This window comes from Planococcus citri, chromosome 1 (assembly GCF_950023065.1).
Source record: "Planococcus citri chromosome 1, ihPlaCitr1.1, whole genome shotgun sequence".
NCBI classification, from domain to species: Eukaryota; Metazoa; Arthropoda; class Insecta; order Hemiptera; family Pseudococcidae; genus Planococcus; species Planococcus citri.
The window spans coordinates 34,095,113-34,122,298 of record NC_088677.1 but is presented as its reverse complement, the minus strand read 5'-3'; the positions used below and the strand labels follow the sequence as shown (position 1 = coordinate 34,122,298).

The 27,186-nt window shown below is 31.2% G+C and overlaps 1 protein-coding gene across 2 annotated transcripts; it reads left to right on the top strand.

The window, feature by feature from the left end:
• On the top strand, positions 1–22,105 carry LOC135831556 (serine-enriched protein-like). Of its 2 annotated transcripts, XR_010556197.1 has the most exons (9): positions 2–125; positions 2,452–2,667; positions 2,768–2,930; positions 3,034–3,139; positions 7,255–7,412; positions 8,591–8,722; positions 11,814–11,999; positions 16,595–16,709; positions 19,888–20,003. XR_010556197.1 is itself a non-coding variant. In XM_065344139.1 (8 exons), the coding sequence occupies exons 2-8, from the start codon at positions 2,468–2,470 to the stop codon at positions 20,068–20,070; spliced, it is 1,128 nt and encodes a 375-aa protein (XP_065200211.1). In that variant the 5' UTR covers positions 1–125; positions 2,452–2,467; the 3' UTR covers positions 20,071–22,105. The 2 variants fall into 2 exon arrangements, 1 of the variants encoding a protein (XP_065200211.1); XM_065344139.1 differs by lacking the exon at positions 16,595–16,709 and having other exon boundaries at positions 1–125; positions 19,888–22,105.
• Positions 22,106–27,186: the final 5,081 nt, after the last annotated feature.

Below are 27,186 nucleotides of genomic sequence, written 5' to 3'. Positions count from 1 at the left end.
CGGTGGTAGATAAAATACATTCTCCTATCGTCCAACATCTCGCGTCTTGTCAATTTTCGAAGGTACAGTTTTGTTGAATATATGTTTCGGATGAAGACCATCGCATCGACATCGTTCATCTTCCAGTAAGTCGTAATTTGAGATACTTAAAAATTAAGCTTCCGGATAATTCTTTTCGTCACTTATTTCGTATCGTTGCCAGATAATTAATTAAAATTAATTATTCGAATAAACATTTTTTTTTTCAAAAGGATTTTTTTTAAAAGGCTATTTGCAATTAAAATGAAATTTAAAACTTCGCTTAAATATTCGAAAATGAGATTAAGCGAAAAAAAAACCAATTAAGGAAAAATCTTCCCATGTTTTTGTTTTGCGAAACTAAATATATTTTTGTTGAGTAAACAAAGTGACCAGAAAAGTTGATTTTTCTCGAACGAGGAAATAGATAAATAGGAAATGGAAGTGATAATTTTTTGTTTCTGTTAAATTGAGTAGGTATTGTAACGTGCTTAGTATGTAATTATTTTGAAATTTGATAGAAAATAGAATCTAATATCTATAGTTATAGATTAACAATAATGCTTATCACCTGTTACACAGAAGTTTAATTGAAAGGGCTCGTTTGTACGTAATAGGTACCTCAACCTATCTGTTTGTTTAGATATTAATCAAGCATATCAAATATCAATCAATTCCATCATTTACAAGCCACACACTCGCCTTGAGCATTTCTCTTTCATGTATTAATTTATTCGTTTTTCATTTAATAGCATCCTTTGCCCCTGTTTCTCTCTTGAAGCTTTTTTGATAGGTAGATCTATTTATTACGTAACGTAACGTTTCTGCTTTTCATCATTTTAACATGTTGAAATTCAAAGAACTTATGATCAGATCTTGGTGATTATATTTTCTTCAATTTTGCGATATTACTTAGGCATTTAAACACAATTTCCTCAAGAGAATTTTATGAAAATTATAAAGACAGTAATTTAAAGTACCTATACAGCATAATTTCCATCAGGTGAAAAATTTCAATTTTCTTTTCACACTCGAGTTATTTAGCGTTATTAGTTAATTTTTCGAAACACGAGTCCCAACCCACACTGCACTAAAAAAAAAAAAAAAAAGGAAAAAAAATCAGACGAATAGTTATAATAGAAAAATGTTGGAACGAGAAAAAGATTTTTCTCCGAATAAAATTTTTTTAATTAAGATAAAATGACTGAAGTACAAAAATTTTTTCAAAAATTACAATAAAATAACGTTTAATTACATGAAAGATAATTGTTTAATTAATTTTTATTCTTCTGCTTCAGTTTTTTTAAAATTACGAATTTTTCGTCAAAAGAGACAGTTCATTGTAATGATTCATATTCCTGTGTTGGAATAATAATAGCACGTTTTTTCTTCTTTATGACATCGTTTTTATTTGCGAAAGAGTTGGAGGCGGGCAGGCAGTAGATCCCTTTTACACAGATATGAATTTAGATCCTATGTAAAAGTATAGTTCTTTTAGTCATGATTAAAAATGTAAATTCATATCTCTCTATTTGAATAAACATGGAAATTTTGTTTAATTTAAACTTTACACTGTAAATGCATAAAATTCAAATACTCGTAACCAGATTTTAGAACCGTAAACCTCATAAAATCCCTTTCTCTTACGCAGTGAAAATGGTTTAGCGTCAGCTAATCTGATTGACGAGCAAAGCAAACGTTCTTTACTAATTAATTGCAAATATCCGAATGATTAATTAGTAATGAATATTTACTTTGTTTCGTAAAATATTGATTTTACGACGAAAACGGGCATTTTCACTCCTACTGTTAGGAATATTCATATTTTAAAAATTTTCTCTTTCAATTGGTTCTTTGTAGGACGGATAAATAAATCAAATAAAAATTTATTTTAATTAAGAAACGCAATTTAGTCAACGTTTTCGGGGTAAAAATTAATCAGTCGAGTTGTTTGTTGGGTTCTACGTGAACCACCTTCGTCAAAGTTTGGAGTTTTATGAAAATCGAAAATTTTCGTACTTTGCATTATGTTTTTTCAATGGTCTTTGACGACGAAATTTCTTAATTAATAAACAGGTAGGCACCAACCAAAGTCAGATTTTCCACTTAAAATAACAATCTGTTCTCTATAACTAAGTATGCAATTCATTTTCGCAAACTTCCTGAAAACAATCCAAAGTTAGATAATACTTGTGCGATTAAAATAGGTATAGGCTAGACATCTTCATTATAGTTACTGAGTTATCATCTCAGTTCATTCTAACTTTTAAGTAAGTTTCGCAACTCGCTTGTAAAAGGTTGTAAATTCTTCGTCACAAATCGTGATCCCCCAGAACATTCCGAGTTACATTTTATTTAAAATACTCGTATCTTTTCACGATAATGGAAAAAACCAAACTTAATAATATAAACTTTAAATACGATTCTTACTAGGTAAGTTTACTCGAGTATGCCAGAAGGTATGTCAGCTAAAATATCTCAAGTTGCGGGCGAAGGAGAAGATTTAACTATATTCGATAATAAATCCGGACTGGCCGATGACTTAAAGTTTTTAGCATCTATGCCTGAATTATGTGATGTAACTTTCCTAGTGGGTGAAACAAGAGAACCTGTATGCGGCGTAAGAGCTATTTTAGCAGCTAGAAGTCGGTAAGTACATAGAATATCGTCTCTAAATAATGCCTCATCATAAGTGTACCCATCTTGTACAAAAAAATTCCTACTCATTTGGATTTTCTTGTAAAAATAGAGTTTTCCATCAAATGTTCTTCCAACAATCTTCCAGTCCTCAAAAAAAGAAAGAAAACCAAGCTAAAGAAAATAAATTAAGAATGTTTTTAAAAAGAAGTAGCGAACCAACGTTAAATGTGCAAAATAATTCCGGATCGAATACTGGTTCAGCGCAAAACATGGTGCGTACGAGTAAAATTTTTCTCAAGAAAATTAATTTCACAAGGTGCGATTAGCAACCAATGAGTTATTAATAAAATGAAATATTTTATTACTTGATTACAGCCTCATCAAACACTAATCATTGATGAGTTCGAACCAGATGTTTTTCGGCAACTAATCGAATATATTCATACAGGCTGTGTTACGTTGCAACCAAGAACTTTACTAGGTTAAAAATTACATAAATTATTTACTATAAATAAAATGTACGTATAAATTGAGAAAAAAAATAACACGGTAGTAAAGCAATTTAGCAATTCGCAATTCGTTCATAAAGGCGTTGAAATTGAAAACAAAAACTACCTATTGTTAGTTTTCATGCCTCAGTAATGCTTAATGCTGCTACTTAAATCACCCACGTGTAATACGATTTGCAGACTTAAAAAATATCAAGGAGTCGAAAAATTCAAAGAAATGTCCTTACAGCAAGCAAACAGTTCGGACAAGAGCCAAAAGAGGAAGAAAAAATTCATTTAAAATCCCCTCTCCTCCCTTAAAAATAATAAATCACAGAATAAGGGAAAAAATAATGATTAAAAATAATGTACCTAAATGAGACTGAAAGAAAAGTAAACATGAGTTGGAGATATTCTTTTAAAATGCCAAGTTGAAAAGGTTTTGTATTGACGAAGCTGTCAAAAATTCGTTTTTAAAAGAACATCATTGAAAATTAAACAATAATAGGTATAGGTAATAAAAATGTCAAATAAAATTTCCTGAAGCAAATTTGTGAATATTTCATGATTTTTTAAATGAAGTTTTCTAAATTTAGCATGCGAATATAGCACTTCCTACTTACACTGAAAAATTATTTTTTCAAATATTCATTCTTTATGTTTTTAAGAAATGAATTTTTAAAGATAGAATATATTTACCTATACTTCGTATTTTTCTAAATTTCATAATTAATTCATACGGAAAAACGAAAGAAAGTGAAACTCTAAACCACCCTCATAATTTTTTCCTTCACTAAAAAAATTTTTTCAATTTTTTTTCCGCAATGATCTTTATAAAAATATCATTGTCATTACCAGAAAAACTACTAAAACTGACATTTACACTTTTTTTCAAATTGATCCTCACTTCTAATTGTAAGAAGCAATTAATCGAATATTTCTTGAATGGAAATTCAAAAAACGAAAGTTTTAATTCGGCGCAAAAGTGAATAATTACTTCGAAATCCATTAAAAATTGCAAAAAAAGGGCTCAAAGAAAATCCACCCAACAAATTAGTTACTTCTCAGAAATGTAAGAAAAAAAAGGGCTCCGAAACTAATAAAACCACTAAAACTTTTGAGTTGGTAGTCGAGTCAAGCGGTGATGCGGACCGGGATTATTCTTTTTTTTGGAAACTTTAAGAGGATTGCAAGAGTCATCAAAACATGTAGGCAGAGAAACTCCTCCTCTAATTTTTCTTCAAAGTAAAGTTGGACGGAAGTTTTCAGTAGGGATAAATTAAAAAACTTTCATATTAAATCACATAATACATACTGGCCTATCATCATTTTTAAAAAAGTGTTCATACATCTGCTACGATTCAAAGATTGAAATAATGCCAGTCATTTTCATTGTCATGGAATATTAAACTAAAACATATATTTTTTTTGGTACTCCTTAGAACATTTCACATTTCTATTTCAATTCGTAGCAGCAGATGAAAAAAAAATTGAAATTTTATCAAACTTCGAAGCAAAATTGGGAAGACGTTTCAAGGTTAAGTTCGAGACTTGCGCCTTCAATCCTAAATTTACCAAAAAAAATCTCAGCCCACATTTTCTACCAGGGTCGAAGGCCTACACTAATAAATGGATGTTCGAGTGCGTCAGTATTTTCTCTTCTTCGGAAATTTGGAAAGGTGGAGCGAAAACAAGTTATGAAATAGCGTTAGGATAAAAGTCACAGGTCTCGGATTCAATTCTCAGAATGATTAATGAGTTTAAAATGTCAAAAGTTTCAGCATAAAAAAATTCCTGACAAGTGAAACAATTTCAATCATGAATACGTTTATGTTTATGTTGTTGTTATTTTTGGTTTTCCAAGAATAATTCTGCGTCACTAAACATTTTAAAACGTTTTAAAAATGCATTATCTACAAACTACATTTTTGTACTAAAAATTTTTTCCTATTACAAGATTCAATTTGCTTACTCACTTGAAATTTTTCAAATCAAATTTTCAAAATGACAAAGTTCTCAATGGATTAAATTAATTTGAAAACTGGCAATTTAAACAGTGAACTTCGTAACAAAAAAATGTTGTAGAGAAATGTGATATGCAAATTATTGTCTATCTCCATTTCTGAGCCATCCAAAATTTCAGGAGCTAAAGTGCATTTTTCAATTTTTGGCCACTGCTTGAAAATCAAATTTAGGCTAAAAATGAGGAAAAAAATCAGAATTTCACCTTATTTTTTTCCTGAACCATTTTGATAATTTTTTCAATGTTTCCCAACATAGGGAAACTTACTTATTGAATGACCCTCGTACATATAAATAAGCTAACATTCAAGATATATTTACCCTATTTTTGACCCGCTGAATCGATTGGAAACAGTTTCGAACCGTTTTGAAAAGTTCTAGAGTCTTCAACAGATTTTTGAAACTTGAAATTTCCACAACATTTTATTGAATGTATGTAGATAGAGAGCCAAAATTCACCCTGCACCGTAATGTAATTTTAACATTCTGAGTGCTCCAACGACTACATGGTATCTAATGGAATTTTTTTTGAAAAAATCACTACTTTTTTCACTACATTTTTTCAAATTTTTAAAACGCATCCACTTGACCCCCCCCCCTCTCTTCACCGCACACACAAAATAAATAACTAAGTCAAATTTTTCACAGGAAAATTTTCAAAAAAAATTGAAATTGAAATAAAATTTGCATATTACAAAGAAAATATTTTTTAAAAAACAATAAAAATGAACGCATTACATACGATATAACACAAGAAATTTTAAAATAAAAAAACAAGACTTTAGCAGGTTTTTCATCAGGACATTTTTTTCAACACTTGAGATTTTATAAGAAAAGGGAGCCGGGGGGGGGGGTGCGAGGCAAAATTTTGCATTAGAATTTTTTGCTTTTCCAATGTCTTCAAACATTTTTCAAGCAAGCGGATGTCGAAAATATAATTTTATCATTTCAATTTTTGATTTTATTTTCACCTTTGAGGTTCTTGCTAATGTAATGAAATTGGGCGAATAAAAAACTTGTTTCAAGATGAAAAATAAATTTGATAGAAAATTTGAACGACATTTGCGGGAAAATATATATCTATTTTTAGAAATGAAACAGCGAGTTTAAACTTTAAGGTGTACAATAAGTAAGAGATAAAATAACAATTTTGTCATTTGAAAAGTACAATTTTGCCTTAAATTCATACAATGTATAAAAATGTTGATTTCTTCTTCTAGTCTGGAATTTTTAAGAGGGCAAAAGCTCTCGAAAATCAGCATTTTGAGAGGTATAAAAAACGATGTTTTTTTTTGTGTGATGGGTTAATCATAAGAAGTTTATTATTTTGCTTAAAAATTTTGAAATTAAAATGATTCCTCTGAATACCTATCCTCTATTTAGAATGAAATACCTATTAGAACACATTTTTTTCCACCTTATTTGACGTACTTACCGTTCTGATGGTAGGTATCTAGACGATTCTAAATGTATTTTTGTAGAACTATAGTCATCATACCTACCTATCAAGTTTTCCAAGGGGCTTAGTTTTCACTTAAACTTTAAAAAATACTTTTCACACGTTGAGAAAATGTCACTTTTTGGGAGGACTTTGACATAATTTCCACTCGGAACTCAAAAGTATCACGTATAAATTTAATGTATTTTATTATGCAAATATCCTGACAGGGATCAGTTTTCCCTACATATTGCCACGTTTGGAAAAAAAAGCTTCCAAGTCAGCCGGGGGTACGTTTTGTTAGCCCACACAAACGCTACGGTTCTAACTTTAAAACAAAATTTCAACGTAAATCTATTTGGTAGGATTTACTAAGCTCTACATACGCATAAAACGTATAGGCAATTTCAATATAACAAGTTTGGAAATTGAAAAAAACAACGAAGATTACTTATAAATCACATTTGATAAAGTTTACTTTAATAAATTGTAGTTTAGGTTGCAGCATCGTCGCCTCGTAAAAGGAAACCCACGTACGATCAACGCAGCTCGTATATTTATCAACTGTACATTTTTAATTATTCGTTAATTTTTTTACAGTCAGACACAATACGTACTTGTGTTTTTAATCTCGACACTTTTTGACAGGTGTTATGAATGCAGCAGATAGATACGGATTAGAAGACTTAAGGAAATCGTGTCACGGTTTCATACAATCGTGTATAAACGTAGATACCGTATGTGCTTTACTTCAAACTGCAGATCGTTACGTCCAATATAAATGTACCAAAGCGTTTTTAAAACAAGTACGTACCTACCTACCTAGCGACTTTTGAAACGTGGAAACGTAAAATTTATGCTAATGAAAAATTTTTCAATTTTAATAAAAAACACTTGTTGCTTCAGCTGTATAAAGATACCATTGAATTTCATTTAACGGGATAAGTTACCTAATAGTTGCTATGACGACACTAAGGAATATTTTCAATTTTAACGGAAACATTATTCGTTTGAGAATTTACCTAATTGAAACGATGATGACGATGATTTTTATCATTTCGCAAAAGCCTTTCTCATCACATTGTCACGTACACCGAAGAAAACTTTTAGATACATTTTGATGGGATGCTATCTTTGGGAAAAATTTTTGCCCTTTCTACTATAAACTTGTTAAACATGTACTTTGAGTAAGTTGGAAACAAGTTATTGCCTTTATACGGCCTTTGGGATTTATCCATTATTGTTGCTAAAAGATGAAAATTACTCGAGTAAACTTTCATTAACATTGTTTCACACGGTTAAATGAGAAAAAAGGTATCTGCTAAAAACCACTTGATAATACGAAATTTTAGTTTGGATATTTCACATACCTCAACCTACCTGTATACAACTTGTATTCGCTCGATTATAAATTCTAAAATAAAAGACAGTTCAACTTTACTTAAATTTGAAAGAAAAACTCGCAAACTGTGTATTACTGTGTAGGTAGGTATAAAGGTAAATCTCTAGATACTTCTGGTACTGCTGAGACTTTCAACAAATTCTTGAAATATCAACAGCTCGGAAACAATATTCTAACATGGGCAGGGCAGGTGTTTTGTTTGTTCTAAACAAAGATTCGGCAAAATACGTATCTTTCTTATAGTTTGAAACCCAAATAGAAACTTGAGGTGAATTTTTAAAACGAGTTCATTTTTGAAATACTGCCGCGATGAGATAACTTCCTGCTGGAAATTTTCAAACACGTGCGAAGAATTTGCTACAAACAAAATAAACTTGGACCGTACGAATATAACTATACCTACCTTTACTTAGGTATTTGTATAAATTCCAAGAAAATTTAGCATATTGTTTAATGAAAATCGTATTACCTATGCTTACTTACTTACTGTAGTATTTATGTATGTAAAACGTGAAAGTTACATATGTGTACAGGAATTGAAAACATTACGGTATCAAATTTAATATATAATTTTATTCTCAGGTATTAGAATTCGTCGACGAGAAAGGTAATGAAATATTAAATTTGGGCTCGTTTGCTCTACTTCCTCTACACGTTGTACGCTTAATATTTTCTAGAAAAAGCTTAGTAGCAGACGAATTCACCAAATTTCAGGTAAGGATTAAACTATGAGCTTCATGCTTGCATAATTTATTACAACTTCAGCTTTTAACTTAATACCATCGAGTAACGTATCTAAATCTGATGTTTCGTTAAGCATTTATTAGTCGCTACTATTATACGAGTACAACGAAATAACTGAAGAAATAATTTGCTCTCGCAATGAAATTAGCTAACGAAATTTAATCTATTTATTAATTATGATTGATGTAAAGCTTCATTTTACAAACGGTCTCAACGTCCTGATGTGATAGGTATTAATTGGATATTTGAAGAAAGGAAGAAACAGATTTTCTAATAATTCTTTAGGTAGCTAGATATCCTTTCGAGGTGTTATATAATTCATACGTGATGAGTTCCCTTCGTCCCAATAAGTAGGCAACTTGTTTTTAGTTCAGCACTCTATGTTTATCTAACCTTTACGCTGAAGGGTTTGAAAAAGGTTCTTTCAATTCTTTTTCCCAACTGGGTGTTTTAAAATTATTCCTGCTTTCCTGAAATTTTCACGAAAAAGAAAAGTTGATAGTACTAATATGCATCTTCATCACATCTACTTTTTGCTTTCTACGTAAGAATGATAAATTTCCAGAAAGAAAATATTTCTTCAAAATATGAGGTAGATCACCTATTTTGAAAAAATGCCAGTTTGCAAATGTCATTTATCCACTACAACTAATACATTTTTTTTAAAACAATTTTCTCGCCATTTACAACAATTTTTCTTCATAAATTAATGTGCATAGAAATTTATAGATTTTAAAGTTCTCAGAACTTGATAAAAAATTACATTAAGTGACATAAAAACCGTTAAAATAGCACAAAAGTGTCAAAATTTTCAAAAATTGAGGTAACATTGGCAACATAGCATAAAATATATTCAAAGTAGATAAAGTATCTCGAAATTGAAAAAAAAATGCTGCAAAAATCAAAAGTAATGTCGTCTAGTGCAGAGAACGAGGAGCAAAAAGCTAACAGAATGATTCGAATCGCGGATCACGAATCAAGTCTAAAAAAATGATTCAAATCACGACATTTTTGATCTGAATCGAGATTCAAATCATATGTAAATCCCCAACCATGTCAACAACTACTGGTTTTTTGAACCATTCTGGAGCCTCCAGTGAATTTTCAAGTTCCTCCAGAAATTTAAAAATTAAAACTACCCATACGGGAATGACAAAAAATGAACTTAAGCACATACAAAATGAATTTTTGGCCAATTTGTAAATTCCAGAAAAAAGGTGTAAATAGACAAAATTTTCGAGAGAGGGCCCATTAAGCAGTAAGCATTGATCGACGTTCATGGTTCTAAATTTCATTTTTAGCTCTTACAGAGCGATTTAAAATTTCTGTAAAAAATTGCTGGAGGCTCCAGAACGGTCCAAAACTAGTATGTAGTTGTTGATGTGCGAGAGTTGAATTAAAGGAATTATTCACATTGGTTCACTTTGCTAAAAAAAAAATTATTTCTCGTGAATCGTCCCCAATTCCCCAAAACAGATTTTAAATTTTCCGAAATTCGCAAATGAACTTGAATGTCTGAAAATGAAATTTAGGTTACGGGGGTTTCAGGACATCTTTCAATCTGACTTTTTTGTGTCCAAATTGGAGATTATGAGTTTAAAAAATCTCCTTATCAGGAGGACTGCCAGTGTTTCTATAGTATTTTTCAGTTTGAAAAAATGGTTAAAGATTGCGAAAATTGATTAAATTAATTCGAGTAAGATTGAAGGAGCAATAAAGAGTATTTTGATGATAAATTTTCAGGAAATATACTAACAAAAAAAAATCAAACACCAAAACTTCTCTTTGAAGTTGATGAAATCTCAAAATTCAGCACCTACCCTTTATTTCAATTAAATTAAAAATCAAAAAGGCTCCCAAAAAAAAAAAATAAAACCGATAAAAAAAATCCAAATGCATTAACTCCATAAGCTCTCAAAGTATGAAAAATAGGGAAACGTACAAGAACAAGAAATACGTATTTGTACATTACATACTAACAGGGTTGAAGGAAAAGCATTGTTAATTAAAACACTCTGTATTTTGAGCGATTAATTTTACCCAAGCCACGCCAATATTTTTTTCATGCTTTAGATTTAATCCAAAGTCACTATACGAATAATATGATAATCGATATTTATAAAGGATAAATTCTCGAATAAAATAAAATACGCGAAAAACACGTATGGTCGAATAAAGAAGGGTACAAAAAGAAAACAAAAATGGGAAAAGTAAATCCTTAGGTACCTTTATTTTTCATTAATAAAGGTACATTGCATATACCCTTATCTACAATTCAAATCGCTTTTTAACGTAGAACCCAAAATCGGGCTTATATTGTCAATTCGTGGTCTAACGGTTTCTTTTTTTTTTTTTTTTTACAAATTCGTCGGTGAAAAACATCGACAAAGCCGCTTATTCGAGATTTTATGCGTTTCTTTTTTTTTTTACATCACTTCACAAGTAAAATAGATAAAAGGCATACTGATTTCAACGAGCGGCGTAATATATTTTGATATGCCTTATGCCTTAATTCATAAATATATTCAATTTTATACCAGAGAAGTTATTCAAAAAGGGAAAATTTTCAAGAAGAGAAAGAAAGAGAGAAAAGGTAAAAGATGAAAAATTTTACGAAAATCAATTTTAATAGGAGAGAAAATAAATAAAAGAGGAACAAAAGTTTGTTTCCACTTTTAATGGAACAAAAAAAAAGTTACCGAGGAAATTGAGGTCGGGTTTCAAATCGATCACACGCATTTGTAAGCAATTTCTTTGGCGTATAATTTTTAAACCAGAGATTTAAAATGTTGCCAAAGTTGTACGTAACGTATGCAAGTACAGCATCGAAAAATAACGAGACGACGCGACGCGACGGCGAAAAATCGAAAAAGCTTAATAATTTCTTGACGTATTGAAATTCTTAGAAATTGACATGTTCGATATTTTAGGTCGAATTTTTTATCAGTTATTTCAATGTATAATAAATACGCTTCGACAATAAGCTATTTTTTTCGCCTGCCAAGAAGGCAGAACGACAGAATAATGAGAATTTTTCACGAATTTTTAATATCTTTTGCAGGCAGCTTTAATGTGGACGATGAAATATAGCGATATGAATAGCGACGTTGATTGGAAAAAAGTTTTTCGAGATAATTTTCTTAGTCTGATAAAATTTCATAAAATACCAGCCAACGTATTAATGAAAGAAGTCGATCCTTTGAAAGTTGTCCCGAATGATATCATCGTTACCGCATTAGCATATCAGGTATCAGTTTTTACAACTGTCATTACGTATTTACTAGATATTATTGTTATAATTATTATTTTCATCACGCTGCTATTCGAGCCAAGATGATGCGAATTCGCGTCGCGTTTAATTTACGCTTTACCGATAGTTTCCAGTTTTAGGGCGCTTTTATTTTTTATAAAGCAGCATTTATTACACGTATACGAACGAAATACTTACACTTAGCTATGTACACAAATATTACTATTCTTCGTAGTGAATATTTCAGCAGTATTTTTTCGAATCTACCTACTTAATTTCCAGCTCATGTACCTTACCTATTTGGTAGATACATATAACGTTAACACGCACACTATTCAGATAATAATTTTCAAAATAGCAACAGTTTATTGCACGCACACGAATAAAAAGACTGCGTGCGCAGTATAAATATTTAACAGGTTTTTCCCGCAAATATTTCCCATAAATTGCCAAATTTTATTACTAACTATACATTTCCTACTCCATCTGTTTTCATCTTGAGGTAGTTGAAAGGTTAGGTGAAGAAACCATCTAAAAGTACCTACATAAAAGAACAAACATTTCGTGTCAGATTAAAAATACGGCTGCTGTACAGTTTGATTCAACAGGAGCCTGTCTCACATTTGAAGGTTTTTCTTGGAGTAAAATTTTTTGTACTTAAAGGTTCTACATTTTGAAAAATTTTCAACAAAAGGTACAAATGAAAAATCATTTTAAATGCCTGCTTTACAGAAAGATACCTATTATTTCCCATTCTAAAAAATAAACACATTTTAAGAAATAATTTGTAGCACATGAAAAAAAGAAAAGAGAATGATTTTTGATAGCTGCAATTTTTCAAGTGTAATAACTGTCATCATCATCATCATCATTATCATCATATTTATTGATTTATTTCACTCTCTCCTTTAAAATAAATTCCTATCTCCCACCAAATAAGGACTCATGACAGTTAATACCTTGTCAACAAGAACTAATTTATTCCTCAAGCTGAAAATTTTGAGTCAATTTTCAAAACCATTAGGTAGGTGTAGATAGATATGTAGGTGGGGTACGCGAAATCTTTCAAATTTTCTTTTTTGTTTAAGACATAAGTTTTAAAAAAAGTAGTCTCTCTCTTCATCAAAATGGAAAAAAATTATGTCAGTAATACAAAGATACTAAACTTTTAGTTGCATATACATTTATACTATATACAAGTAATAATTCCAATCATTCACCTTTGGAGCCCCTCCCAAAAATTATGAAATTTTCAATGAAAATGAAAAAAAAACTAGGACTACCTGAGTACCTTATGCGTTTAGTTTTGAAGCTAAAATGATACTACAGATTCAAAAATGTAAGAATTTAAAAGAATTTGAAATTTGAATAATAAATTATCAATTTGCAAACGAACTTTACATGAGCACATCTTTGAATAAAATTTGAGTCTTCTCTGTAGTCTAGTTCAACTTATCAAAGCGACAGTTAAACAGGGTGTCCGGTTAGAGGTACATACATACACATAGTACGAGTACAAACTGCAGATTTGATTTGGATATAACCGCGAGTACGACTAAAAAAAAGTAAGATAGACAAGTTACCAATCTTGAAAATTGAAGGAGCAAAATACGTTTTCAAAATCTAACCAGGCAACCTCTTGAAGTGTCACGCTCCGATTTGAACGGGACCGCGATTTTTAGAAAGAGCATAGTCTAAAACCCCCAAAAACAAATTTTTAGCTGCCCAAGTACATTTTTCGATTTTTGGCGAATTTTTGAAAATTCAAAATTGACTGTTTTTGGCGATTTATGCTTTTTTTTTAAAAGTACGTACTTGATCAGTAAAAATGATAAAAATAAGTCTCAAAACTAATATAAATTACCCAAATCCAAATTTCATAATTTCCAGCCATTCTGGAGCCTCCAGTGCGATTTTTCAATCTCTCCAGAATTTGGAATTTGCTCCAGAAGGCGTGAATATGAAGTTGGGCAGCTAAAAATCGAGCTGTATATTACACTCGACCTGTTTAACGAGTTTATCCACATTTGAGCCGATTTTGAGAGTGACACCTCAAGAGTGGTTTTTTAAGGTGTCACTCTCGCTCCAAAACGGCTGGAAATGGTAGAATTTTGCGCTCCGGGGGTTAGTTCTTGAAGAAATACAGCGATTCGCACAAATTTCAAAAATTTCCTCACAAACGGTTATCTTTTGATTTTTTGGATTTTTTAATTTTGAAAAAAGCTGGTCAAAAAACCACTCTTGAGGCGTCACTTCCAAAATCGGCTCAAATGTAGATAAACTCGTTAAACAAGTCGAGTATAATACACAACTCGATTTTTAGCTGCCCAACTGCATATTCACGCCTTCTGGAGCAAATTCAAAATTCTGGAGAAATTGAAAAACCGCGCTGGAGGCTCCAGAATGGCTGGAAATTGTGAAATTTGGATTTGGGTAATTAATATTAAGTTTTGGGACTTATTTTTACCATTTTTACTCATGAGATACGTACTTTTAAAAAAAAAGCATAAATCGCCAAAAACAGTCAATTTTGAATTTTCAAAAATTCGCCAAAAATCGAAAAATGAACTTGGGCAGCTGAAAATTTGGTTTTTGAGGTTTTAGACTATGCTCTTTCCAAAAATCGCGGTCCCGTTCAAATCGGAGTGTGACACCTCAAGAGGTTCCCTTAGAGCTAAAATACAATTTTGACCATGGGGGTCGGTAGTACTCTAAGAAATGAACAAGATTACCTATTATGACTTTTTGCCAAGGTTTTTGGAACTCAAAAATTGTCAATTTAATAAAATTTTCGGCAAATCAAAAATTTTTGAATTCCAAAAACTTTTTAAATTTTAGAGTAAGAAAAACTTAGGTACTGCTGGAGTTTCGTTTGGCTGTGTCCAAAAGGCTATTTCGCCCCTCCTATACTCCTATATGCTTTTCGTTTCATGTTTTTGGTCCAAATTTAATTTTCAGAAATTTACTAAAAATCGAAAATGCACTTCAACATTTAAAATTTTGACTAGTGATGTATTTTTGCATGCTATTTTGATTAACTTTGATTTTGATTAGTTTGAAAATTTTTCTGCCAGGAGAGATAGCTTCCCCCAAATTTCAAACTTTTAGCAACTCAAATGGTTGTAAAATTTATGGAGTGTCCCGAATTTGCGACCAATGAGGCAGCTGAACTATTTATTGTGGGCTTCAAGTCGAGTAATTTAAATTTTCCATCCCTTAGGAAAGTTTCCGAGTTAGATTCCAATTTTTTGTTTCAAATCGTATCATATTTACACCAAAAGGCAAAAACGTTACGTGAGGAAGAAAAAATAAAATTTCTCTTTAAAAAAATCGTAAACAAACAAAAATTAAATCTAGAACTTCAAACTCAACATCAACATGACAGAAAATTGTTCTTATATGTAGAATTGTAGATAATAAGATTTGCTCAAAACAATTACTTGTACTTCAACATTTTAGCAAATAGATTTATATCCTATTAGGTATTAAGCTAAGCTAATAAACACACAAGCCATTTTCACGACAATACTTTCGTCTTGCTTTTAATCTCATTAAAGAACGTAAACGATAGATGGGCTAGATACTCGTATGTAGGTAAACGTATTAAATAGATACAATTTAATTTTTCCAATTTCGAAAAAAGAAAAGTACCCAGCAGTAAATTAATAGGTGTGTACCGTAAATCCTCTCGCTTCTCTTCAAACTACGTGACAAGCTTCTCATATTTCATCGACGTTTCAATTAGAACAAAGCAAAGTACACATAAGAACATTTAGTTACTTACTCTTCATTCCATTATACACTAAATACCCAGCGTAAAATAATCGCTAACGAAATTTCTACCAACTTGTTTCTCTTTATGGAAGATACCTACATACACACATAATCATCAAAACAGTATTCATGTCAAGAATTGGTATCCTAGCTACCACATTATTAAGCAGACTTACTGTTAGCTCAAAGCAGACATTTGTTGCATCGCTTTTTCGTTCAAACAAACTCACACAGAAAGGTATAAATACCTACCACATTATAAGTCTACATCAAACGATGCATAAAGGTACAAATTAATAATCCAAATGCATATTATGTATAATTAATTTGCAAAGGTAACCTATTTCCTGTACGTAACGTCAACAAAAATATAGGTACCTAACCTACTCGAGAGTACAGATACTATATTATATGTGATTGGAGGAAAAACTGAGACTGAGGCGAAAAACACAGATTCACTGACGAATTTTAAAATGTAATGAAAAATTGATCCCTATACGCGCGTGTTATTATTTATTGATGGAAAAAAGGAAAAAGGAACTCTGATATTGTTAAAATTACAAGAAAACCTTTAAAACACACACATACACGAAAATTGAATAAAAATTGAATTTGATATGCTTTTGAGTGGCTCATAATGCACGCTTCCTTTTTTATTTTATTATTGATTTTTCTTTTCATTTCTTTTGTTTTTTTTTGTTTCGTTTTTTATTTAATCACACTATTTTTATGTTTATTTTACCACTGGTTTTAATTTAACGTAAGCTTTCATAATATTTTGGTTTCTGTTGAGTTAAACTTTCTTGTGTTATATTCAGAAAGAACAGGAAGAACAACCTGAACTGGTTTATTGATTACAATGGCCGTCATATAATACGAATCTCCTAATCTTACAATTACTATAATGAATTTAATCGTAAACACGATAAAAAGGTAAAATTAAAAAATTGTAAAACGGCTCAAAAGAAGTAGTGTAGGTTGCTTTCTTTTTTAATCAGTGTTTTTTTACCCCCTGCAAATCCTGTTTGTATTCTTCAATATACGCTAATTAAGCTGTGGTAATTTTCCGTTATTGTATAATAGCATGTAGAAGGTGTGATTTTGAGAATCCATTTGCATATCAGAATTTTTGTATACACTTACCGATTAAATATATTTGATAAATGTGTTTTTTGCTGGAAATTCGGAACATGTACTTAATGTAACTAAATATTATACGAGCTTGGAAAGCGAAAATTCAAGCCTGACGATCGCTTGCAAAAAATATTCCTTTGCAACAGTAGGTACATAAAACGTTGGCTTTCAAATTGCTCTTCGAACATGTATTTGTGTAGTTACTTAAGCATTTATATGTATTTGAACCATTTAGTTTTTTTTTTTGACAAATCAACTGATCAGATAATGTCCTTTTTTCCCGCAATGGTAAATTTCGTAAAACAATTCATCAGTCCCTTTAATCGAGCACGGTTTATAGATTTTGTTGTGTATGGTTTTTGTTTGGTTTTCTTTTGGTGTTTATTGTTTTTTTCGCTTTCTAATATGATCACGTAGGTAAATGACCAGCTATATGTATACGAAATGTTATGCTGAAACCTGAACAATGGTGATATATTCACCGCAAATGTTTCGGTCAAGGTTCACGATCATCTGGTAATGCATCTATAGGTACCTACTCGAATTACTCGAGTGTAAATAGGTTTGGGCATTCTGTCGTTAAATTGAGCAGAGTTATTCAATTTTGTATGCACATCTTGGGAGTTGATCTGATAACAAAGGTGCCACGAAGTTGAATTTTCAACTGTTGAACTTCATTTCCATATGTTTTAAATGAATTAGGCATGAGGACGATTTGCAGTTTCCAACGTTAAAATTTTAAACGCAGAAAATTTCATTTCGGAATTTTTTTTTTTCAAAACATACAACATTCAGGGATCTTTAGGTACCCAACTTCTTTTTTTTTTTTAGAATTTTGATCAAAATCAGAAGCCATTGTGCCCTCTCTTCAGATTGTTGAGATCCCATTTTGAAAAAAAGTTTGACGAAAAAAGAATAAAAAATAAACTTCATTGTAATTTCGTCAATTTTTCAAATCATAACTTTTGAATTCATCATACAAAAATACGCTGTTTTGAGCCTCTAGAACATCACACTACTGATTTTGATTCACTTATGCTCTTCAAAACCTCTCTGACAGATTAGAATCAAATGGATGAAAATTATGAGGGTCCCTCCACTCCCTTGAGGGTAAAGACGGAAGGTCATCATTTTACTAGACCAAAGAAGCAGAAGGAAACTAGAGAAAAATTTTGAGCAAAATTGGAAGATCTGTGACCTAAACAAACTGGCCTGATTTTACATGGAATGATCCAAAACAGAAATCTAATTTTAGATTAAGGTCCGAATTTCAGGGGGAAATGTCCTTCAAAATCTATGAATGTCCAACAGATGGTAGAAAACTTCACTTTTCAGAAAAAAAAACAATTTCTCAACTATTTGTCCCTGTTCACTTTTCCTTCTTATTCTCTTTTAATCTTTTATCATAGAAAATTTCAAGTTTTACCGTTGTTAATTTTTTTTTCAATTCAATGATGTTACATTTTTAAGCACTAAAATATTTCAGTTTATATTTAATCACAATACATTTTGGCCAGGAAACTAAATTTGAAAATAGAACAAAATTTTATTTTGTATTTGTACTTTTTTGAAACAAATTTTAGACCTGTTGAAATATTGACCATGGTTTTTTGACGTCATGTAACATAATTTTTTCACCAAAAAAAAAAAAAAAAAAAAAAAAAATGAAATGACCAAAAAGATAATGTAAGAAGAGGCCAAAAAATTCAGATACAAACCCATCAGAAAATTTTCCTGTCACCCTAAAACTGCCACAACCTGAAGTGAAGAACTACCTCACAGATCTACTCATCCTTTCTTTTAACGGAGTCTAACCCATCTATGAATATGAACAAAAATAAGAAGTTTCCAAACAAGTGACATCTAAAATAAACAATAATAAAGAAATAAGAGGGTCGGAGAAATTCTCAAGAGATAAAAACTTGACGAATATGAATTTTATAAAACTTCTCGGGCTTTACAAAACAGTTTAAACTGGAATTTCCTTCTTTTGCAATATTTAAAGAGTAACATAGCGCAAAAAAAACAACGTTTGACTGAATAACTCCTCCGCTTGGAACGGATGTCGAAAAATATATTTACAGTTTGGTAGTTTCTTTTGCAGCATCACCAGCAAATGGAAGGTGGGGAATTGCGACTGAGACTGAAACACCCGGTAGGCTATTTGTAAGTTAGTAACGTTTACTCAGTATTTTTTTGGCGGTAAGAGTAAAATGTAACAAACTTGCGAAGAAATATATTTCTAGTGTTTGGGTTTCAAGCAAACATCCTGTATATTGTTTGAGTCGTTCGTTGGATTTGTAGAGCGTTTACGCTATTCCATTTACGTACCTATACCTACACCCTTTTTTTAATATTTAGTACCCGTGTTACTGTGTATTGTTTGGTATTGTGAGATTTCGCGTTCTGCGCAAATTGATTAACGCGATTCTAAAATATTGCCCCGTAGCACTGAAATGATACGCGATAGGTTTTTCAAACGAGCAAAAATTTAATGAAATTACGCTAAACGTGAAATTAAATTCGATTCGAAACAAATATGTACTTACCCAAAATAAGCTCTCCGAAATTATAAAAAATAATATTGCACATTTTCATTATAGGTTTTTATTCTAAAATATCCAAAATTTGTTATGAAACATTGGTTGTTGAAAACCATTCAAACGGTCTGATAATATTTCGATTAACATTGTAACACAAAAAATTTATATCAAAACGAAAATTGTTTTCAATTCCAAAGGGGTGACTATAAGGGGGACAAAAAAACATATTTTTTCTGTTAAAATCTAAAAAAATAAATAAATCCGTTTGTTTGAAACCAAAACGTCCAAACATAATTCTAAGACAATAACACAAAAAGCTTTCAAAAAAAAAAAAAAAAAAAAAAAAAATTGTTTGTAAATATCACAAAGCTACAGTTTTCACCATATTGAAGACTTATTCAAATTGTATCATTTAATCCGCTTTTAATTTTCAGGCTGACCCCTCGTGCGTTGACCCAGAAAACCCCAGCGGAAGTATAGCCAATTTAAGTGATATTCAAATCAATAACGCATCACTACCGAGCCTAGAACTGCAGTACGCGTCCAATTCGACTCTCAGTTCATTTGAGTCGAGTGAACATGTTTCATCTGATGGTAATTCGAAGACCCAAGTATGAACCTGTCACTCGAAGAAATAAATTACCTACATATAATAATATTATTCTGAATTTCATCAATTTTGTTCGACATCGTCATACATATTTTTTTCATTATTCTATATTGGAATAAGAATTTGTTCTTACGTTTCAAATGAAAATATCCAAGAAAGGTAAATCCTTTTAAAAATCGAAAACACATATCAATTAAAAAATTACAAATTTTTTGAATTAAAATGAAAGATGAGAAAAGTATTTAATACCTGATCTGTCTTCATTTTTACGAATGTTATTTATCAATTGAATGAGTTATAAAAAATTTTTTTGCTTTATTTTTTTTACTAGAATTTACTTGAAAATTCCAAGAATTTTACGAAGAAAAGTCTTTCATTTTTGTTAAGTTGAATAAGAGATAGTAAATATTTACTGCTCTCATTTTTTTCAGTCTTTTTTGACATAGGGATAATTTACTTTAAAAATCTTGAACCAAACATACATGACGTTAGGTGAATGATAGTCAAGTCTCGAGATTTGCATACTTATAAACATTGCTAATGTTACCTAATGAAAAAAGGAGTCAGTCAAATTTACTCCTGCTTCGCTCCGCAAACAAAAATTCAAAACATTCAATGATTCAAAGACTTCTCAAATCAGATTTAATGCATCATTCAATTTTGAACACACATTTTCTAAAAAAAAAAAAAATTATAAATTTGAAGCAAAAAATAAAAATTTGCCTCATGCCTCAGAGCATTTTTCAAAAAACCCAATACAATTTTTTTTTTTTTTAAATGAAAGCTCACAAAAAAGTATTACTTAGATGAAATCCAAATGAAAGAAAACATAGGTAGTAAGTACCAAAAAAATCAGTTTTCTAAAAGATATCCCCTCAGAATAAGTACAGACCATAAGCCAAAATTATTTAAAATTTTTAATATTCCTATTCGAAAGTTGCAATTACTTTTTAAATTAAAAATGAAAAAACAAAAAACAAGTATATTGCATGAAAAAAACCAAAATTCTTTTGAAAACGCATCATACTACGTATTTTTCCTAAATGAGTATTCTGAAGAATTGTGAATATTATTTTCATCATACGACTGAAAAATGTTTAAAAATTCAACTTTCATTCCGAATAATTTTTTTTCTCATTTTCAATAATTCATTTTGTTTTGTATTTTTTTTTTTTTGTTTATGCTGGATTAGGATAAAACATCAATGAAAAATACAAAGAAAGCGATTGAGACAAAAATGTCAAACTTTTAATCACTGCCCAAATGCACAATGCTTTAACAAAATGTCCAACTTTTTCAGCACTTTTAGCACTGTAAAGCTTATTGTACATACATAATTTTTAAATAATCGCAAATGCACACAAAATATTAAAACCTGAATCGTGAAAGAATTGAAATTTATCCACTTTTATTCTTTTCCCCTTCAATTGACACAATGGCAGCCCATTCATCATAACCCATAATTCAAATCTCGCCACTTGCTATCCATTCACCAAATGCTCAGTACCTATAAAAAATTACCAATAAACACATTTAAAAATCTAAAAAAAGTCATAAAAATGAAAAGAAAAAAAATCAACGCCTTTCTTAAACGAGACTTTCAACGAAAAATACATTAAAAATTGTAAGATAATTTTTTTGTACGTATTTTAAAATATTTTTTTTTGATTTATTTATTAATTTTTGTAAATCTTATTCCAAATATCAATGAGTGATCAGTATTATCAATTAAAACTTTACGATGTACGATAGAATAATTTTCTATTCTACGATTAAATTACCTATTACAAATATCGTAATTTATTTAAATATCATAGCTTATCATAATATTCATTTCGTTTTGTTTGTTTGTCCTTTTACGTTACGAGAAACGATAAGCATACAATAATGTTTAGGCCTAGTAAAAGTTCGTTTCATTTTTTCAATTTTTAAATTATTTAATGCGTTTAACGCTTCTTTGTAATGTATTAATTTTAAGATTTGTATTTAACATATACGATGGATTTATTAATTTTACGTTTTGGACGTTCTTTATTAAGTTATTACAAGCGAATAACTAAAATGTCTAATTTTTTCAAACCTGTTTTCCGTATCTACTACGTTATTATAGTACCTATATTACGAGTATATCGGCCGACGACGTAAAAATTCAAAAATACCCACATGGTTTTTATTTCAATGAGCTCGTATAATCCAGAATACCGTCTCTATTACATTACATGGACATATAATCCAGAACGAAGTTCCTACCTATAGAGTTTGTAATTAATGATGAGTTGGTGTCGAGCCATCTCAACTTTTAAATTTGATTTATGATTTTTTCAACGCTGAAATCTTTTCCGAGACTATTAGGTAGGTAGAGGTACTGACGTAGGTACAAGTACGTATATAAAATAGTCGCACTGGTTTGGTGTAATAAAATCACCTTAATGCAACCGTCGGAAAATTAATTTCATTCTCTAGTCTAATGTGTGTTCTTTTTTTTTTACTAACAATAGCTTCTGCAGATACAGACACAGACGAGGCAACTAGAATCAATTCGAATCAATTCTATTATTTAAAAAAAGAAGATGATACATCACGAAAGAATTAGAAAAAATTTGGTGAGCTTTTTGAGAAAATTATTCCAATCTTCGAAGAAAACAATAATAATGTATCTACCCAATTTTATTTCAAACGAATAAACTGAGCAATTCGATTATTTTTCACATTCGATAGCTGTCGTCGTCGAAATTGACAATGTATTTAGACTCCATTGATTTTTAAAACAAAGAATAAAACGTCGTCTTATTTATACACCACTTCGTCTAGGTATACACATAGGACGGATGAGATGAAGAAAAGAGTATCGCAATCAAAACGGATTTCGATTATTTGTGAATTTTCTTTTGTAGCACATCATCGACGACCAATTTTCCACGCTCGACTGCGCATCAACTCTTTTCTTTTATTGAATTGACCACAAATATTGTGAAAATATTTCCAGATGAGGGGGAGTGGACAACAGCATTTATTGTCTCATACTCGTACAACGATCGGAGAAACGGTTGCAGGTCAGTGCTCTCGTTCGTCATTCCAATTGGGTACCTCTCAGGTATTAAGGCATTATTTAGAAAATGAAGCCGCACTGACAACTTCACGATAACGCATCAGCGTATACACAGAAGCCGAACACCAAGGCTATTGCCTTAGTAATATTTTCTTTTATTATTTTTTTTTCTCACTATAGGCACCATGTTTTACTTTTGGAGATGACGAGATGACCGTAGGCCCAAACACATTTTTAATGCACTTTAATATGACTACCTGAGCGATATACTATAAGAAACCTATATCGATAGAGCAAAATAAGATCAAACGTGATGGAACGATGATCGTCGTTTCGCGTATGTTGCCATGTTTTTATGAACTTCACGTACGCCGGCAAAATCATCACGGAAACTTCTTTCACATGAAGCCACAGCCACTTTGAGAGATTTTTTTCTTCTTTTTTCAATCGTAAACGTGGTTGGCGAATTGGAATTTCACTAAATATGATTTGACTATAAAACGTACGAGATGATGCATTATGAGTATAATATGAATTTAGATTACGTACATTCTGATAGTGATAGGTTAAGTAGCTTTAGCTATTCATTTTCTTTTCAGTGTGGGGTAATGAGACTCGATCATAAAGATTGAAATAGAGCAGAAAATTTAAGATCTTTGATTCCGTTAGTTTTTTAATATCAATATCGCTGACTTTGACTTGAAATTTCCCCATTTCTGAGCAATCTTCAGTAGTAAAAAGTTAGGAAGTGGAGATGGTCTGGGGGCCCGCATCAGGATCACTTGCACCCCACTGCCGATCCTCCGGAACAACTTTTTTCTTGAAGGGGGAGTCCTAAGGAACATCTCTAGCCCTTGTCCTCAGAAAAAAGGTGGCCCTACTTACAAAATGGCGGCCATTTTGATTGACAGGTCAGCCGAAATCGCAGATTTTGCGTTTCAACGTAGGACTAGCATAAAATATTTTAAACCGTACAAAGGTAGATCGATAGAGCAGACAAAAAATCATCACCTGTCAAAATTTAAAGTGCTAAAGTGTCTTTTTCGATTTTTGGTGAATTTTCAAAAATCAAATTTTGGCCAAAATGTGAGAAAAAAACATAATTTTACCAAATTGACCTAGAAAGCTGAAATTTGGGATATACCCTATTTTCAACCTGCCAATTCGATTGGAAACTGTTTCAAACCGTTTTGAGCAGTTCTGGAGCCTCCAGCAGATTTTTGAAACACGAAATTCTCACAAAATTTCATCAAATGGACTTGGAAAGCCGAAATTAATTCTGCAAACTAATTTTAATAAGTACGCTGTGAAGTCGACTGTAGGTAAATTTCAAGTCGTTTTGGAGGCTTCAGTGATTTTTTGAAAATTCATGGAGCCTCCAGTAGATTTTTGAAATTTGAAATTTCCCCAAAATTTTACGAAATGGGGTTAGCAAGCCGAAATTTACTCTACAAACTAATTTCAATACAATAATATGAAGTCGATTGCATGGTGGTTTCAAGTGGTTTTGAAACTTCCAGCTACTTTTTCGAAATTTTAATTCTCCTAAAAACGCCATGAAACCTTTCAAAAAGTCATTGGAGGCTACAAAATTACTTGAACCCACCTGAAGTCGTCTTCAGAGGGTGTTAAAATGTTAAAATTGGAGTGCATAGATAATTTCAGCTTTCCATCTCCATTTTGATGAAATTTTAGGGAAATTTCTAGCTTCAAAATCTACTGGAGGCTCCATGAATTTTCAAAAAATCACTGGAGCCCTCAAAACGACTTGAAATTTACCTGCAGTCGACTTCACAGCGTATTGAAATTAGTTTTCAGAATTAATTTCGGCTTTCCAACTCCATTTGATGAAATTTTGTGAGAATTTCGAGTTTCAAAAATCTGCTGGAGGCGCCAGAACTGCTCAAAACGATTTGAAACAGTTTCCAATCGATTTGGCAGGTCGAAAACAGGACATACGCCAAATTTCAGCTTTCTAGGTCAATTTGGTAAAATTATGTTTTTTTCTCACATTTTGGCCAAAATTTGATTTTTGAAAATTCACCAAAAATCGAAAAAGGCACTTTAGCACTTGAAATTTTGACAGGTGATGAATTTTTGCCTGCTCTTTCGATCTACCTTTGTACGCTTTAATAAATTTTATGCTAGTCCTATGTTGGAACGCAAAATCTGCGATTTCGGCCGACCTGTCAATCAAAATGGCCGCCATTTTGTAAGTAGGGCCACATTTTTTGGGGGGGACAATGGCTAGAAATGTTCCTTATGACTCCCCCTTTAAGAAAAAAGTTGTCCCGGAGGGTCGGCAGTGGGGTGCAAGTGATCCTGATGCGGGCCCCCCCGACTAAGAGGGTGAGAGGAAATCTTCTCAAGCCATTTGTAGAGTTTTCATGGAAAACTGTCCAACAAAATTGTATTTTTTGATCTTTTTTCTCTAAATATCTCAAATATAATGACACTTTGAAGTGGAAAATTTTACTGTATCACAATTTTGTTTCCTTGAATTTTTTTGGTGAGATTCTGAGTTTTTACCCCGAAGAGTTTTGGGTTTCCTAGCCATACAGAGAAGCAAAGGGTTGTGAAATTGAAGCAGAGCTGAACTTTGGTTTGTACTCCATTTTCGACCTCCTGAATGGATCGGAGGTGATTTTGGAGCGTTCTGGAGCCTACTACAATTTTTTGGATTTCACAATTTTGAAAAGTTTTTAGGAATATAAAGGTCTCAAATGAAATTCACAGTCTATAAATGCAGATATACTGTCTTTGTGAGCTTTTCGACCGATTCAGGCTCCATATTTTCAAATTCATTCTTACTGGTTGAAATCCAAAATTTTATTCAGCGGAGATACTATTTTTGAGAAGAATAAAAATTCCTTATGTATGAATCCCGTCAACATACTTGAGATGAACTGAAATATGGTTTATAATCTGTAGGTATATTTAGGCGGATTTTTGAAATTTTTAGTTTTAAAAAAACTGTCATTAAAAAAAGGTCAAAATATAAGTCAGCACTTTTACACTCATACTTGAGATCCTTTCGATCGATTGATGTAGCAAATTTTCCAAAATCGTTCCTTCTAATTCAAATTAAAAATTTTCTCCATGATCCCACCACTTTTCAAAATAATAAGAAAAATAATACGAATTAAATCAAACGTTTTTAAATCAAGGCTAGGTATTTACCAAAGTTTTTAATTTTAAAAAATAAGGCGGCCAAATACATCCTGGAAACAAAAATAAAAAAATTTTCAAACATATTCAAATTTCCATTTCTTCCATATTGGCCAGAATTCGAAATTTTCATCGAACTTAAGCAAAATATGCATAAATTAAGTAGGTAATAGGTATACTACGTACGAGTAAGTTACATGCTAGCTTACAAAGCTTTGCAATTTTTTAAATTTCTTTTCCTTTAGATATTAATTTCAGCGAAAAACTAGCCTCAATTTTCACTTACATCATGAATATCATTTAAAACAAGAAATAGCTTCGGTGAGAGAACACCATTACCCTTGATCCCTCCTACCATCAACGGAAAGGAAGTAGGTAATGGCGCTCGATAAATGCATATCTGCATAATTTCTACAATAAAACTGTCAATCACTCGCACATTCATAAAGTTCACTCTTACCTTATACTATGTTTTAAAAATTTTACAACCTATTAATTGTAAACAATCAAAATGGAAAAATTTTCCGTCATTAGTATGGCATAACGTAAGAAAAAATTATCAGCGTAGTACGTTCGTAGGTACGTATTTAACGACTGAAACAAAGATAGCACGATATTTATTTCTTCGAGATGTTAAAGGTCATCGTAGAATGTAAAAAGAAAAAAAAACTAAAAGGCTACAACAGGTTTCTAGAGGTTATAAGGTTCAGATTAAAATATGCCGTCACATTTTAACCTCACGAAAGGGCAGGGTCATGTAGATGGTATAATGATTCACTCGTATTCACGTTTCAGACCTTCAATCTTTCTTAACTGTCTGTGTTATGGAGTATAAAATTTTAATGCTTGTTATATTAAATCTTTCGTAACATTCACACATGTTTCACCTGTTGTTAAATTTTGTTC